The sequence below is a fragment of the Acomys russatus genome, chromosome 7 (assembly GCF_903995435.1).
Source record: "Acomys russatus chromosome 7, mAcoRus1.1, whole genome shotgun sequence".
NCBI lineage: Eukaryota > Metazoa > Chordata > Mammalia > Rodentia > Muridae > Acomys > Acomys russatus.
The window spans coordinates 68,448,867-68,465,712 of NC_067143.1; the positions used below are offsets into that span (position 1 = coordinate 68,448,867).

The 16,846-nt window shown below is 46.9% G+C and overlaps 1 protein-coding gene across 4 annotated transcripts in view; it reads left to right on the forward strand.

Moving 5' to 3' along the window:
* Nucleotides 1-374: 374 nt before the first annotated feature.
* Iqck (IQ motif containing K) overlaps nucleotides 375-16,846 on the forward strand; it is a 124,009-nt gene continuing 107,537 nt past the window's right edge. For all 4 annotated transcript variants that reach the window (XM_051149298.1, XM_051149297.1, XM_051149300.1 and 1 more), the window contains exons 1-2: nucleotides 375-581; nucleotides 14,069-14,142. In XM_051149298.1, coding sequence (XP_051005255.1) covers nucleotides 389-581; nucleotides 14,069-14,142 — 267 coding nt within the window. In that variant the 5' untranslated portion in view covers nucleotides 375-388. The remainder of the gene's footprint in view (nucleotides 582-14,068; nucleotides 14,143-16,846) is intronic.

Here is a 16,846-nt window from a genome sequence, read left to right on the forward strand (position 1 = left end):
GGCTGGTGTGACCACCAAACCTCACAGGCCTAGGAGACATTAGTTCACTAGGTCTCAAAGTCAGCGTGTTAAAACACGGAAGAACGTGTGGCGTCCTCCCTCCCTCACCGCCGGCTGCTAGCCAGGGTCAGACTCAGGCCGACTTCAAGGCGAGAAAGCTTGGGGAGAAACCGAAGCTGAGGGCGAGTTTGGGGTGACTTATCTTTGCTGTTCCTCTCCTTCACCGTGCAAACCCCACTACGGGGCCAGCCCGCGCCACCCGCACTCACCTAGTCTACCCGCAGGCCAAGCCTCCCCGCGTGAACGTCCGCGCCGCCGCGACCCGGAAGTCAGTTTGGAGTTTCTGGCCCGCCTCTTTGAGGGCCGTCTTCTTCCGGGTCGTAGCCTCATGGCGCCCACGGTTGCTGTAGAAACCTGGTCCATGGCGGCGCCCAGACAGGCGTCCAACCGCAACGTGCAGCGCGAGGAAGCGGGAAGCTCCGCGGACTTGTCGGGCTCTTCGCGGCCTCCTGTACCCGCAGTGTCGCCCGCGCAGGTCGCCGAGCCGCCGGGGAAGAACCTGTGGGAGCAGATCTGCGAGGGTAGGCGGCCGCCGCTAGCCGGGCCGGGCGGGACGCGGGAGGGACCCGCTGGGACGCGCGTTCGGAGCCTCTGTGCGCCAGGCGGGTGACGCGCACAGGGGAACTGGCCGAGCCTCGCGTCCGCACACGGAGAAACATTGGCTGGCGGCCGGCTGGATCCCGGGGCAGGAGGAAACCGAGTCAGGGAATTGCCTAGTGTGGAGTTTCGGTGTAGAGACCCTGATGGAAAGCTGGGAATGAATAGGCTCTGCTGTTGACAGGCTTGGGTGATTCCAGTGTAGCGAGTCAGTGGCCCACTCGCGAACCACTTCGGTGTGGACAAATGGGGTTTGATCTCTTCTTGCCCCCAAGCCTTTCGAACGAACTCCCACAAACACAGGCTAGCTCACTTGTTTCTTTGTAGCCCGTGTACTTTGGTCATGGGGTCCTGTGATAGTCTTACAGTGAGCACAACTGTGGGACCTATGTCATGATGTTAGATGTCACACATCCTTGGCTACAGGAAGACTGTTAGTTTTCCTTCATTCCAAAGCCTTCGGGTCGCAGTCAGGGGCAGACTCACTCATAATATGTCCAGCTGTCTTTCCCAGTCTCCTCTTCACCTCTCCCTTTCTCCTTTCTCATTTTGATATGAAGACTGGCTTCCAGCTCAAAATCCTCTTGCCTCAGCCTCCCAACTACTGGAAGATTTTCATTCCTGTTGTATTAACTGTCCAATACAGCACTAATCTGTGCTGTTGAGTGTGTTTGGGGGCCGGGTGTGATGGCACACGCCTTTAATCCCAGCACTCTGAGGCAGAGGCAGGTGGATCTCTGTGAGTTCGAGGCCAACCTGGTTTACAAAGCGACTCCAGGACAGCCAAGGCTAATACAGAGAGACCCTGTCTCGAAAAGGGGGTGTGGGGGGGGGGAGTGTGTTTGGGAGTGTGATTTGGGCCTGGCAGAATTGAAGAACGAAATTTCTTATTTTACTCAGTTTTAATAAATTTAAATGGCAGTCTACAGCTACTTCACAGAATAGTTCCAGGCTGGTAAATGTTTAATGAATGGGAGCGGTGAGTTTGCTAGTGTATAAAGGGAAGAGCGGTGGGTTGGAATAAATGGCGACTACAGAAGAGTAGAATCAGTGCTCCCCTGAGCCACTAGACCTGCATCCCCTCCTGACCGGAACACCTGTTTCATTCTGACGTTCTAAGTTCCATCCTTGGAGTCCTTCCCTGAGGGAGTAATCTACAACAGTATTTGGGGGTCTGTATATTGTTTTTTACCCAGAGAATTCACTTATCCAAGCCAATAGTTCTTCATAATACACTTTATTGTAGTTTGTAACTTTTATGTTTTGTTTTTGTTTTTTTTCGGACAGGGTTTCTCTTTGTAGCGTTGGCTGTCCTGGACTCACTTTGTAGACCAGGCTGGCCTTGAACTCACAGCTATCTGTCTGCCTCTGCCTCCCGAGTGCTGGGATTAAAGGTGTGTGCCACCACTGCCCGGCTACTTTTATGTTTTATAAAAAGAAAATGATAAGAAGATATCAGATGCCAGGCAACAGCTATGATATTAGATGAGTTTATTAAATAATCATGGGAGGGAGGGAGGGAGGGAGAGAGAGAGAGAGAGGAAGAGAGAAGAGGAGATAAGAGGTAAGAGAGGGAGGGGTGAGGTAGGTCTGACCTTTTATATACTGGGCAGGGCCATGCCCCCATGGCAGTTAGGCAATGACATCACAGGTAGGCAGACTGAAACAGAATTCTAAGGTTACTTCTCTCATTGCTGCGCTACAATACCTGACAAAAGCAACTCAAGGGCTTATTTTGGCTCACAGTTGGAGAGTATTCAGTCCGTCGTTGTGGCAGGAGCTCGTGGCAACACACCCCATTTGCATTCACCACCAGGAAACAGAAAGATGAATGCTGGGGTTCCACTCACTTTGTCCTTTTTATTCAGTCCAGGACCCCCAGCCCATAGGATTGGTGCTACACAGATTCAGAGTGCATCATCCCACCTCAACCTAATCTAGAAACTTCTTTTAACAGACAAGCACGGAGGTTTGTCTCCTAAGTGATTCTAGTCCCTGTCAAGTTGACAGGCTCACAAGTAGTACTGGGGAAGGTGCTCTATGCCGGCATAATTCTTACCTCCCAGGGCTGTAGCGGGAACCAAATGAGATAATGTGTAGGAAGAAGCCCTGGCTCTTGAAAGACTTGATACATGATTATAAATATTGATAAAGAAACTTGCTTTGCTTTCTGTTGTGGAATCTGTTTCTGTGGGTTCTGTCATGTCTGGGTAAAGGCATAGACAAAGGATTGTAGTGCTCTCTGAAAAGCAAGGGGATTGATACCATTTACAAAGTTTAATAGCTGTGAGCACTGAGGGAAAGATGGCGGGTTCTATACATGGCCACCCTGACTTCAGCCTAGAACTCTGTCCTAGTTATTTTTCTATTTCTAGGATGGAACTCTAACCAAAGACAACTTGGGAGGAAAGGGTTTATTTCAGCTTATGGGTTTTAGTCCATACTTGAAGAAAGCCAAGGCAGGAGCTCAAAGCGGGAACCTGAAGCAGAAACCACAGAAGAATGTTACCTACTGGTTGGCTCCCCTGGCTGTTGCTAAGCCAGCTTTTCTTATATAACCCAGGACCATCTGCCCAGTGCTTATATTGTCCACTATCAAGAAGATGCTCACAGGCCAGTCAGTTTGGAGCAATCCCCCAGTCGAGTCTCCCTCAGATAATTCTGATCCGTGTTAAGTTGAAGTTGGTGCTAACTGGAAGAATGAATAAGCATTCTTACACATGTGAAGGATGTTGGTTTGTATCATAAACCTGTAGCAAATGTATTCAGCTTTTAAGATAAAGCGTGGAGCTGGGCGTCGTATGCACATCTGTAATCCTAGGACTTGAGGGGCTGAAACTGGAAGACCCAGAGTTTGAGGCCAGCCTGGGCTACATAGTCTCCAAAGAGCTAAGAAAAGGGGCAGTGGAGAAGGAAAAGGTGTGTTTGCTTTCTGGTAATCTTATCCTTGAAGGTAGTTATTACATTGTCTTAGGACAAATCCATTAAAATGTTACCACAGCCAGTAGACAGGGCAGAGTGTAAATTCATGAACACAGGGTACAGATCAGCCAGTGTCTAAGGTAAGTCCTTTCTCCTCCCTGGCTCATGCTGCTGCTGTGTGTGCACCTGCCTACCTATCCGACAGCTTACTTATTAATGTTCTCTAGTGTTCTTCCTCATGCTTTGAGCAGCAACTAAAACTTTTCTATTCTCAACATTGTATCATTATCAATAAACCTTTTTTTAGTGCTTCTAATTAAATTGTTGAGTGGTTTGTGACATTAATGGTTTTAAACAAGAGTGAGTCTCAGCATTTGAAGCTCTGTTTCCTATTTTAACACTGCTGTGATTGCTGCTATCAATATCCCCTTGCTGTCCTTGGCTCATCAATTAATCACTCTCTAGCCCAGTGGCCCTCGGTGTTATTAGAAAGTAGGCCCCTCCTCCACTGGTCAGATCCCAGCATGGGTCAGCTCTAAATGAATGCTTCTTCCTCCAACAGAGCAGTGGAGCAAGCCAGAGAAAACAATACCAACTAGCTCTGGGCACTGCTCAGCAATCAGTATTCATCGGAGTCTTATCCCACCTCCCATGTTCACTGGTCCAAGTTTTAACCCAAATAAATGGTCCAGCCACTTAGCACAGGACTCGTTTACTGAGAAGATACCTGCAGTTAGGAATGGGCTAGAAACCCAACTTCCTTATGTGAACACACATCTAGTGCATACCTTTAACCTCTGCACTTGGAAAGTAGAGGAGATGATCTCTGTGAGTCTAAGGCCATCCTGGTCTACAGAGTGAATCCCAGGCCAGCCAGGGCTACATAGTCAAACCATGTCAAAAAAGCACCAACACACATTTGATCCATTAACCCAGAAAGGCACAGCCCACCACTCGGGTTAGTGCTCTCCGGGCTTTGGTGCCACTATCTTGTTATTCCTGGGATCTTGGCCTATCATTTCCTCCTCACACATCCTGATCTGTGATCACAGGGAAAGCCCTAATTTGAGTCAATCTTCTCTTCTGGCTTTGGGGTGTGTGTGTGTGTTATTTAAATCCGTAATCACAGTTTCCCTGCTGGCACTTCAAGTCAGCCTTCCACCAGCACCATCCTCTCAGAACACGGGAAGGAAGTGACATCTGGGAGGTGGTCCTATGCTATCTTCAGTGAAGGCAGCAGTCTTGTTTCACTGTTAGCCTGGTGTAGCTCAGGTGGCCAGTGAGAGGTCAGGCTGGTTTCCTCCCAGATGTGGATCCCTGGAGCTTGCCTCAGAAACTTCTAAGAAAGCAAGTAGAATCTACAGATGTTCAGTGTTCTGCACTCAACCATAAGGCCGAGGGAAGGTCCTAGAAATGGAGCTGTATCCCATGAGGAACGACCCTCCACTCCTTGGGGGTAGGCAGGACCACTTGCTGGTTGGAGGACTGAAGCTGTGTCCACCAGAGCTTGCCTTCTGAGCTGTCCAGCTACACGTCTGTCTGCACCTGTAACTGTTCCATCCTGCGTCCACTGCCTTCCACGGCCACACAGCTGGTGATGCTGTGAGCAGAGCTCTCAGGGAACCAGCCTGTCTGTCTGGAAGCCTCTTGCCGTGGAGCCAGCAGACGGGCCAGCTTTTGTCTTTGTTCACCTCTCGTCAGGCTGCTCAAAGGAACACACTGCCCTTCTCACAGCACTTCCGTGCCCCTTCTCACAGCACTTCCGTGCCCACCGCCTTTCCAACCCACAGCAAAGGAGCTCCCAGCCTACTTCCCTAGGGCGTTGTTCTGCCTCGGTCACATAACTACCGGTGCTGGAATTGTCTTCCATACTGGGTCATGCATGACTTTCAGGAATAATAAACACCAGTGGCTTACTTTCCATCTCAGGGACTGTTGCCCTCTTGCTCAGACACCCCGACTAGAAGTACACTCCATCTTAACTGCCTCATTTCCGTGTTCCCTAAATTCATTCACCAACCCTTGAGCACCCATTCCTGCCATGTTCATGCTTGACCTCCACTTGGAAATGGAGAAAAGACAGCCTGGGCTCTCTGCTGCAGAAACCTCAGCATACCAGAAGCTCGGCATGTCTGTTTATAAAGTTGAACACAAAGGAGAGGTTATTACAGACAAACAAGGAGGCAAGATTTCTGGTATACAGCCAGATCAAGGAGATGGGTTTAGCTGGTTTCAGTAAAAGCACTCCCTGTAGGGGAACAGCCTTCAGGCCATAACATCTAATGGAAGAACAATATGGTGGATAATTTCCGCTCACATCAACATCCACACACAGACCAGAAGGGAAGGCTTTGCCGTTTCCCTCCAGTCCTCACCCCTGGGGAGAAGGTGCTGCCATTTGCTCCATGGGTCAGAGGAGGCTCTGGTGGTGTTGACACAGCAGTGCCTGTGCAGTCAACAGCATGCATTCACTCAGCTTCACTCTGGGCTTCCTTCCTCTGCTGTGATAGTAATTGTTTTACATTATTCCAATATGTCTGCTAATAAAGGCATGGGAGGTCTGAACTGAGGTAAAACCCTGCTAGCTCAGCAAGGTAACTATTTTCTTAACTATATAGAAACTATGTATTTATAAGGCTGATTCTAAAATTACACTGCTAGATCCTTAAAAATCTTTCTGTGTCCTTTTACCTACCTAATCTACCTTTCTCTTGAGCTTCTCAAAACCTTAGCTCTCTTTCCTAGATCACTGTTCACCTGTGTCCTGCCAGCTGCTTCTGTGTTGTTCCTGCAAGCCCAGAGAGAACATCCCTATCTCTTATTAGCAGGAGCTCCCTCCTAGGGGTCTCTTCCTAGCCAAAAGCAAAATGATCTCAAAGATCCACTTGCTATCTAAGAAGTCTCTAGCTCCACCTCTACACCCTTGGCTGGCTAAACCACATCACCGTCCTGGTTGGATGTGTGTGTTCCAAGCCAAGTCAGTAGAGCCCAAACCATTTTACCTTTATGGTGGGGCATCTCAAGACTTTGCCTCGGGTCATAGAGCAAAGACCACAAGATCTCTCCCAAGCAAACTGTCCATTCTTACCTAAGGAGGCCTTCAGAGGCACACCCAAGCACTGTCTCTTCAGGACTCACCTAACTGCATCTGACATCCATTCGAGCTTTTATATTTTGTTAACAATTAGGTTTTGTTCTCATTCATATCCCCTCCCCCCATCAAGACAGGATTTCTCTCTGTAGCCTTGGTTCTCCTGAAACTTATTCTGTAGACCAGGCTGGCCTAGAATTTATAGAGATCTGCCTACCTCTGCCTTCCAAGTGCTAGGATTAAATGTGTGTGCCACCATTGCCTGGTCTATGTATTACAACAACCAAATATCCTGCAGCACTCTGCACCCCACACAGCAGCACTCTGGTCCCCACACAGCAGCACTCTGCCCCCCACACAGCAGCACTCTGCTCCCCACATAGCAGCACTCTGCTCTCCACACAGCAGCACTCTGCCCCCCACACAGCAGCACTCTGCCCCCCACACAGCAGCACTCTGCTCTCCACATAGCAGCACTCTGCTCTCCACACAGCAGCACTCTGCCCCCCACACAGCAGCACTCTGCTCCCCACATAGCAGCACTCTGCTCTCCACACAGCAGCACTCTGCCCCCCACACAGCAGCACTCTGCTCCCCACACAGCAGCACTCTGCTCTCCACACAGCAGCACTCTGCTCCCCACATAGCAGCACTCTGCTCCCCACACAGCAACACTCTGCTCCCCACATAGCAGCACCCTGCTTCCCATACAGCAACACTCTGCTCCCCACACAGCGGCACTCTGCTCCCCACACAGCGGCACTCTGCTCCCCACACAGCGGCACTCTGCTCCCCACATAGCAGCACTCTGCTCCCCACATAGCAGCACTCTGCTCCCCACACAGCAACACTCTGCTCCCCACACAGCAGCAGTCTGCCCCCCACACAGCAGCACTCTGCTCCCCACACAGCAGCACTCTGCTCCCCACACAGCAGCACTCTGCTCCCCACACAGCAGCACTCTGCTCCCCACACAGCAGCACTCTGCTCCCCACACAGCAGCACTCTGCTCCCCACACAGCAGCACTCTGCTCCCCACATAGCAGCACCCTGCTCCCCACATAGCAGCACTCTGCTCCCCACACAGCAACACTCTGCTCCCCACATAGCAGCACCCTGCTCCCCACACAGCAGCACCCTGCTCCCCACATAGCAGCACTCTGCTCCCCACAGAGCAGCACTCTGCTCTCCACACAGCAGCACTCTGCTCCCCACACAGCAGCACTCTGCCCGCCCCCACAGCAGCACTCTGCCCCCCACACAGCGGCACTCTGCCCCCCACACAGCGGCACTCTGCTCCCCACACAGCGGCACTCTGCTCCCTGGGTAGCCCTGCTTGTTTTCAGATTCATTTAGTACACGTGTAACATTAAACTCCCCTGATCAATGAATTTTAGTTAAGCTCTTTGGTAATTGAAAGATTATAAGCTCTATAAATAACACACCTGATTTTCTTAAGCACTTAAACTATTGGTCAAAGAAAACAAGCAGGTTTTCTAAAGCTCTTAAAAATTGAATTGAGGGAGGCAGAGGCAGGTGGATCTCTGTGAGTTTGAGGCCAGCCTGGTCTACAAAGTGAGTCTAGGACAGCCAACGCCACAGAAAAACCCTGTCACAAAAACAAACAAATAAATAAATAAAAATAAAATTGAGTACCATGTGGCAAAGTACTTACTAACCTAGAATTTACAAGGTCAGCTTTAATACCCAGCATGAAGGAAAGAAAAAAAAAAAAAAAAAGGATGAATCAAACTGGGTAAACCACCTAGGTGATTTTAATAATTATTCTATGAGGTGCTGGGCATGGGAAGCAGAGACAGTCAGAACTCTATGAGTTCAAGGCCAACCTGGTCTGCAAAGTGAGTTCCAGGCTAGTCAAGTATATACACTGTGGGACCCTGTTCAAAAAAACATCTTCAACAATAAAAACAAACAAAAACATTCATGGGCTGAGGAAATGGCTTAATAAAGTCTGTAGTGCAACAATGGGGATCCTAGATTAGGCTTGATTCCCCAGCTCCAGGGAAGGGAAGGTGGATACAGGAGGATCCCTGGAGCTCAAATGGCCAGAGAAGTAAGAGACCCTGTCTGAGTAAATAAGAAGCAATTGAGGACACCTGACACTGACCTCTGGCCTACACACACACACACACACACACACACACACACACACACACACACACACACACACATATACACACACATATACACACACACATACACACATACACACACACACGCACACACGCACACACACACACGCACACACGGTGGCTTGCATGGATACACACATAAATGAAAAATGTTCTTTTTTTTTTTTTAAAAGTATTACGTATGTGTGAGTGTTTTGCCTGAGAGAGAGGGAGAGGAGAGAAGAGGAGACAGAGAGACAGAGGAGAACCTACTGAGTCCTTAGGGCCTTTAGGGGGCCAGAAAGGGTGTCAGATCCCCTGGAACTGGAGTTACAGACACTTGTGAGCTGCCATGTGGATGCTGGGAACTGAACTCAGGGTCTCTGCAAGAGCAGCCAGTGCTCTTACCCACTAAGCTAGACGTCCAGCTCCAAATTCACTTTCTTTACATTAAATTCTCTCATGCCAACCCTAGTCTGTAGTCTACACAGATTGACCCAGATGGTGAAACTGATGATTCTTAAGCATAACAGATTTTTTTAAAAGTTGAGATTTTCATACATGAATATATAATATATATGATCACACCGTATAGGACCCAGGATGTCAGTTTCTTATTATCTGAAGGTTGGCCAATTGTGAGTCTCAATATTAATTGCTGTCTACTGGGAGGGATTGGGGTGGGTGAGGGCTGAGAACTGCACATAAAGATGATATTTAGGGGCAATTTTATACAATGCCCATTTAGCAGAATAATAATTTCTCTCCTATGACTTATAATCTCCTCAGCCAAAGGGTTCTTGGTCTAGTCACCAGTATCAGGCATAGTTCTGGATTGTAGAGTGGATCTTAAATCCAGCCAGAAAGCACTCAGTCTCTTCCATCACGTTGTACTTATTTTATTTTATTTTTGGTTTTTCGAGACAGGGTTTCTCTGTGTAGCCTTGGCTGTCCTAGACTCACTTTGTAGACCAGGCTGGCCCTGCACTCACAGCGATCCTCCTGCCTCTGCTGGGATTAAAGGCGTGTGCCACCACGCCTGGCTCACATTGCACTTATTGTACCAGTGGGCATCTCTGCCCAGTCATTATTGTAGCTCACAAGATTCACAAAGTTGACAACTTTTCTTCCCCAAGAGAGTGCATAGCATTTCCTAAGATGCCAGATTCCTTTTTTTGTTTTGTTTTGTTTTGTTTTGATTTTTGAGACAGGGTTTCTCTGTGATAGCTTTGGCTGCCCTGGACTCATTTTGTAGGCTTAAAACTCATAGAGATCGGCCTGCCTCTGCCTCCCAAGTGCTGGGATTACAGGTGTGTGCCACTAATGCCTGGCTATAAAGGAATTTGTATCTTGTCTCTCAAACTTAGATGAAAGATTTTATTTAAAAAAATATAATGAAAGAGTTAAAATGCAAATAAAAGTACAATATTTTAAGTATGAGCAAGATTGATTATACCAATAGAGAAATAGCCTCACTGCTAGACATACATACTATTTACTGTAAACATTTTTATGTGTTTATTGGTGTGCACGTGTATGTCTGTATGCTCATATGTATGTGGATACACACTGGTGTGTAAGGACCAGGGGTGGCATACATGCACATACAATGTGCATACCTTTATTAGCCGAAGTTGACATCAGGTGGCTTCTTCTTCCTCAGTCAGTCTTGACCTTATATATTAAGGAAGATGCCCCCTCTGTACCGGGCTTCCTGGTTTTGCTAATCTTACTAGCCAACTCCTTCCACAGATTCCTGGGCTCTATTTCCTGTGGGCTGACTACAAGCAGGCTGCCACAACCATCCAGCTTTCACATGGGTCTGGGAATCCACACTGTAGTCCTCACTCCTGTGTGGCAAGTGAAACACCCACTGAGCCATCTCTCCAGTTCCTGTTGGAAACTTAGTGTATGGGAATGTAGCAGTGTTTTTCTTTGACATGACAATTCCACATTTAAGAATTATTCTTAAAACCAATAAAGAAAAAGAAAGAAAGAAAGAAAGAAAGAAGAAAAAGCCAGGCATGGTGGCTCATGCCTTTAATCTCAGCACTTAGGAGGCAGAGGCAGGTGGATCTCTGTGAGTTTGAGGTCAGCCTGGTCTACAAAGCAAGTCCAGGACAGCCAAGGCTACACAGAGAAATCCTTTCTCAAAAAAACAAAAAAAAATTAATCTTACAAAAATACCCCCAGGCTAATGAGATATTTATAAATATTCTTGTTGTAGTATTGTTTTTGGTTTTGTTTGTTTTGGGTTTTTTTCCAAGACAGGGTTTCTCTGTGTAGCCTGGCTGTCCTGGATTAACCAGGCTGGCCTCTAACTCACAAATATCCACCTGCCTCTGCCTCCCAAGTCCTGGGAGCAAGATTGTTAATAAGGAAATATTGGAAACAAGCCAAATGCCAGGAAGCATGTACTTCATAAATTAACTGTGGCTTACCATTCATGCCACCATTGGAGGGCTGAATATTCAACACCTGGGATGGCTACTGGCACAAAATGGGCCACACCAGAAGGTATGGGTTAATGAATGTGTTCAAAGGGAGTTTCCTGTGTTTATCCATCATGTGTTCAGCAATTATTATTTTGAGTTTGTTACATAAACAAACCAAGTTACTTCCCTTACTACACGTATTGACTGTTAGAAAAGATAGTCCTGGGGGAGGGACATGAAGGAGAATAAGGTGTGATGACACATTTACATGCACACACACACACACACACACAGAAGAGAGGTCTGACTCCTAAAGACTTCATCTTCTCCAAATAATGCCTGTGGGGAATGCTGCAACCTGTTCATATTTGCAGTAGTAAGTATTAGGAATTAAAATGACTCATACTGGGGAAGATGGCTCAGCAGGTAAAGACACTTGATGCCAAGTGATGGCCCGAGTTTGATACCTGAGACCCATATGATGGAGAGAGCTGACTCCAGCAAGTTGTCCTTTGACCTCCATCCACATGGGCCCTGTGATATGTGTATCTCCCTTCCATACATAAATAAATGCAATTATTTTTGTTTTTATTTATTTACAATCTATGGACTGGTGTACTTGTCCCAAGCTGATATTTAACTTAGGTGTTTTTTTTTTTTTTCTTTTCGGGACAGGGTTTCTCTGTGTAGCCTTGTCCTAGACTTGCTATGTAGACTAGGCTGGCCTCGAACTCACAGCTTTCCACCTGCCTCCCAAGTGCTGGGATTAAAGGCGTGTGCCACCACACCTAGCTGCTTAGGTGCTTTTTAAAAGGTTGAGAACTTGTCTGGCAAGCAACGAGGCAAGGAAGTAAAACCTGTACCTAGTGCAGTCACTGTGGTGGTTTGAATGAGAATGTCCCCCATAGTCTCAGGCATTTGAACACTTGATCCCCAGTTGATGGTGATGTTGGGGAAGCTTAAGAGATGCGACCTTGTTGAAGGAAGTATGGATTTTGAGGTTTCAAAGCCTCATACCATTCACAGTATGTTCTCTCTGCTCAGTTCCTGAAGTTCAAGATGTAGGACCTCACTTTCTGCACCAGCTGCCATGCCTGCTGCTTGCTGCTGTGCCTCCATGCCATGGCATACTCTTATCCCACTGGAACTATAAGCCAATGAACTCCTCCTCCTATAAGTTGCCTCGGTCGTGGTGTTTTATCACAATGCTAGAAAACTAGTGAATACAATCATCCCACCAGTACCATTTTTGCCTAGACTGAAGATTTTCCTCATTGCTGCAACACTTGCAATTGCCTTGAAAACATTATGTTTGCCACAAGTTTTGTTCTTGTTGTTGTTTTTCTTCATTCCTTCAGAGAAGCAACAGCTGCAGTCTGGCAGCAATCTCTGTCTCTTCCTCGGCTGTGGTCATCACTACCCTCTAGATTTGAATGTAATGTTCTCCAACTCTGTGTCTGCTCCATGTTTGCTGTCTTAGTTACTTTTAATTTTTTTCTGTGGGACGACACCATGACCAAGAGAAATTATAAAAGAAAATACTTAAATGGGGGTTTGTGGATAGTGTCAGAGCTGAGTCCGTGACCATCATGGTAGAGAGCATGGCAGCATGCAGGCAGGCAGGCATGGAGCAGTAGCTGAGAGCTCACATCTGATGCACAAGGTGGAGTCAAAGAGCGTGAAACTGGGCCTCGTGTGAGCTTTGGAAACCTCAAAGTCTACCCCAGGACACACTTACAACAAGGCCACACTTCCTAATCCTTCCCAAAACAGTTTTACTAATTGTGGCCAAGCATCCACAAATATGAGGCTATGGAGGTGTACTGGCTGGTCTTATGTCAACTTGACACACAAACAAGTCATCTGAAAGGAGGGAACCTTAATTGAGAGAATGCCTTCATAAGATCAGCCTGTAAGGCATTTTCTTAGTTAGTGATTGATGGGGGCGGGGCAGCCTATTGTGGGTGGGGCCACATTTGGGGTCTATAAGAAAGCAGGCTGAATATATAGGGGGAGGAGGTCTCCCTCAATCACAGACATAGGGGAGGGGAGAAGGGGGGAAGTGGAAGGGAGGGAAGAATGGGAGGAAACAGGGGAAGGACTAACAATCGAGATGTAATATGAATAAATTAATAAAAAAAAAACAAAAAACAAAACAAAAAAAGAAAGCAGGCTGAACAAGCCATGGGGAGCAAGCTAGTAAGCAGTACCCCTCCGTGGTTTCTGCATCAGCACCTGCCTTCAGGTTCCTGCTCTATTTGAGTTCCTGCCCTGACTTCCTTCCATGATGAACAGCGATATGGAAGTATAAACCAAGTAAGGTCCTCTCCAACTTGCTTTTTGGTCATAGTGTTTTGTCACAGCAATAGAAACCCTGAGATGGGGCCGTTCTCATCAAACCACCACATGTGCTGTTCGCGTCTTCTTTAACATCTGCTGCTCAGTCTGTGTACTTAACATAATGTGTGGGCAACGTCAGAAGTTGCAGTGTGCAGGGAAGGGTCTCGGACTTTAACATAAAGCCTTGACTTTCATGCAAAGAACCAAACATCTTACTCATTTTGAATAAGGTGGCTTTAAAAAAAATCAACCTGCCAGGGCTGGGATGTAGCTCAGCAGGAGAGCACTTACCCCACACAGCCCTGGGTTCCATCCCAGTACTGTGCCAAAGAGAATAAATAAATCAAAATCAGTGGTCTGTAATGAGCGGTTGTGTTTCATTTCTGTAAACTACTAATGAAATAAAGTTTAAGGATATTTTATTTCAAGAAGGAAATTACATCACAAACATCAGCTAACTGTGGAGTTGAACACCTTTTCCCTCCCTTTAGAGTATGAAGCTGAGCTGCCTACTTTTCCAGAAGGATATAAAGTAAAACAGGAAGCTGCTGTTACAGTGAGCTCGGTGAGTATTGCCCAGGCCCCAGGGAGAGCAGCTCCACTGGCTCTGAGGTGAGGTCACATCCTGGCCTAGGGTGGAGAGAGGGGAGACACTGGAGCTAGAACCTGAGACATGGTTCTTCTGAGAATGGAATGGCTTTTAAAAGTATCCTATGTGCACTTTGAGCCTTAGTGATACCTTCTATTGAATGGGACAGGTTATCCTTGTGACCAGCTCACAATGTACAGAGTGTTTACAATGGACCACACAGCTGATCTATGTAGTGACAGTTGTGGTATAGTTGTGGCAGGATTCTCTGTGTGCTGAGAGAGGACCAACAGCCAGAAAGGAAATCATACCTTGTAATTGGTACATTTGGCAACCTTATTTTTATGTTTTTTTTTTAACTCCAGGTAAATGGATTTGAGCAAAATCACATAGATGGAACTCAAACTGAATTCTGTAGATTTTGAGTTTTTTTTTTTTTTTTTTACAGTGGCCTTTGACAGATTCTTGTGTTTAAAACTTTCTGGTTCTGAGCCAGGCGTGGTGGCACATGCCTTTAATCCCAGCACTCAGGAGGCAGAGGCAGGTGGATCATTGTGAGTTCGAGACCACACTGGTCTACAAAGCTATTCCAGGACAGCCAAGGCTACACAGAGAGACCCTGTCTAGAAAAGCCAAAAAGAAAAACAAAAAACAAAATAAAAAACAGAAAAACCCTGCTTCAAAAAACCAAGAAAAGAAAGAAAGAAAGAAAAACAAAACAAAACAAAAAAACCTTTCTTGTTCTGTCACTATTCCTTTTTGCTAGCACCCTGTTCTTGCCTTGTAGATGCAGTTCTTACAGAAATTTCTCTGTCAGTCTCTTTCCTGAATTACTTTTCTAGGGATAGTTGTTCTGTTTATTGGTTTTAGTTTTTGTTTGTTAGTCAGGATTTCACTATAGATGGGACCAGGCTGGCTTGGAACTCCACATGTAGTTCAGATGACCTTAAACTCTTGATTCTCCTGCCTCAGCTTCCAGAGTACCAGTGCTTGGTGTGCCCCATCATGCCTAGCTCTTGCTTGCTTTTCTTGTTTTTTGTTTGGTTGCTTTTTGTTTTGTTTTGTTTTGTTTTGTTTTTGAGACAAGGTCTTGTAGTGATCCTCCTTATTCTGCCTCTCAGGTGCTGGGTGGGATTACAGGTGTGTACCCCATGCCCAGTTATGGCTATAATTCTTGACCTTTGGTTTTTATGTTGTTGATTTACTTGATCTGTGTAGAAAGCTTTGGTTGTATGCAATTTTAAATGGAAGCCTGAAAGTATTTTTTCTATATAAGCCAAGTACCTTAGGGCTGTACAGAACATCAGAACCAATAGAAGATGAATGGTAGACAGGAAAGTAGGTAGGCAGGTAGGTTGATAGATAGACAGACAGACAGATAGTTGAGAGATGATAAGGATGATAGGTAGGCAAGTAGATAGATAGATAGATGGATGGATCACAGGAATCTCCGTAGTGAATCATCTCACACACATCACTAAAGCTGCACAATCCCACAGTAGACTGTCTGCAAGCTGGAAAGCCAGAAAGCCAGTAGTGTTGCTTACTGAGGCTTCAGAAATGGGGAAGCTAATGGTGCAGCTCTCAGTCCAAGTGCAAAGGTCCAAGACCCAGGGGGCCACCCGGTCAAACGTTAAACAAAGAGCCCCAGTGTCTAAGCCAAGTGCAAAAGAAGGAAATGTGGCCCTCCACATTTAACTTCCCTCCACTTCTCTGTCTCCTGCCTACGACTCCAGTGGGTTGGATGGTGCCTGTCTACACTGAGGATGAATCTCCCCGCCTCAGTCTCTGGTCTCCAGCTCACCTTCACAGACACACCCAAATAGCTCTGTTATCTGTCTTAGTCCATTCTACATTTGAAATTGGCATCTAAAAGTAGCCACCACACTTGGTATGCTTTCCTTTACTGCTGTGCACTTGGCTTTGTTTTCTGGATGGATCTCTTCTCTGAATAAAAACCACTGTCTAGGTGCTCATGGGAGTGATGACCTCTGGACGACCTCTTCAGGGTGGCCAGGGGCAGGGTCCATATCTTGGTGTTGGGCAGTAGTTCTGTGAATCAGAAGTGAGTTTTCAGGTGCCAAGATGGTATCCCATAGGAATTTTCCTTCCCAGGCTTTGGTCTATTTACAGAAGAATCACTGGGGAGGTTGGGGAGCTGACAGGACATGCTGGTGTGAAAGAAGAAGCATCTTGAATGTCAAGAAGGGGCAGCAACCCAAGGGAAAATGTGAGCAGCAGCCATGGTTCCTCAGCTCTTTGGGTAGCATTGCCTTTCTCCCTCTCATCCCTGTAGTTCCAAGCCCCTTGGAATTCTATTGGGAAAAGGGCCCGTGTCCTATAGAGCTGTTTCTTTCAGTGGTTTCCCCGACTTCCTCTTTTTATCATCCATCCAAACAAGCTTCATCCATGTTTATGCATATGGCTACATGTGTGGGGTGCCCATTGTGTGGAGGCTTGAGGCTGGTGTCAGGAATCATCCTATCACCCATGTCCCTTTTGCATTGAGGAGGGTCTCTCAATCAAACCAGAGCTCACTGATGCAGCCTTGCCAGCCCCGCTTCCTCTGAGATCCTCTGTCTCTCCCTTCAGAGGCTGGCACTGCAGGTGGGCTGCCACAGCGACCTGGCATTGACATGGGTTCTGAATCCTCTTCATACTTGCAGGACAAGAGCTCCCA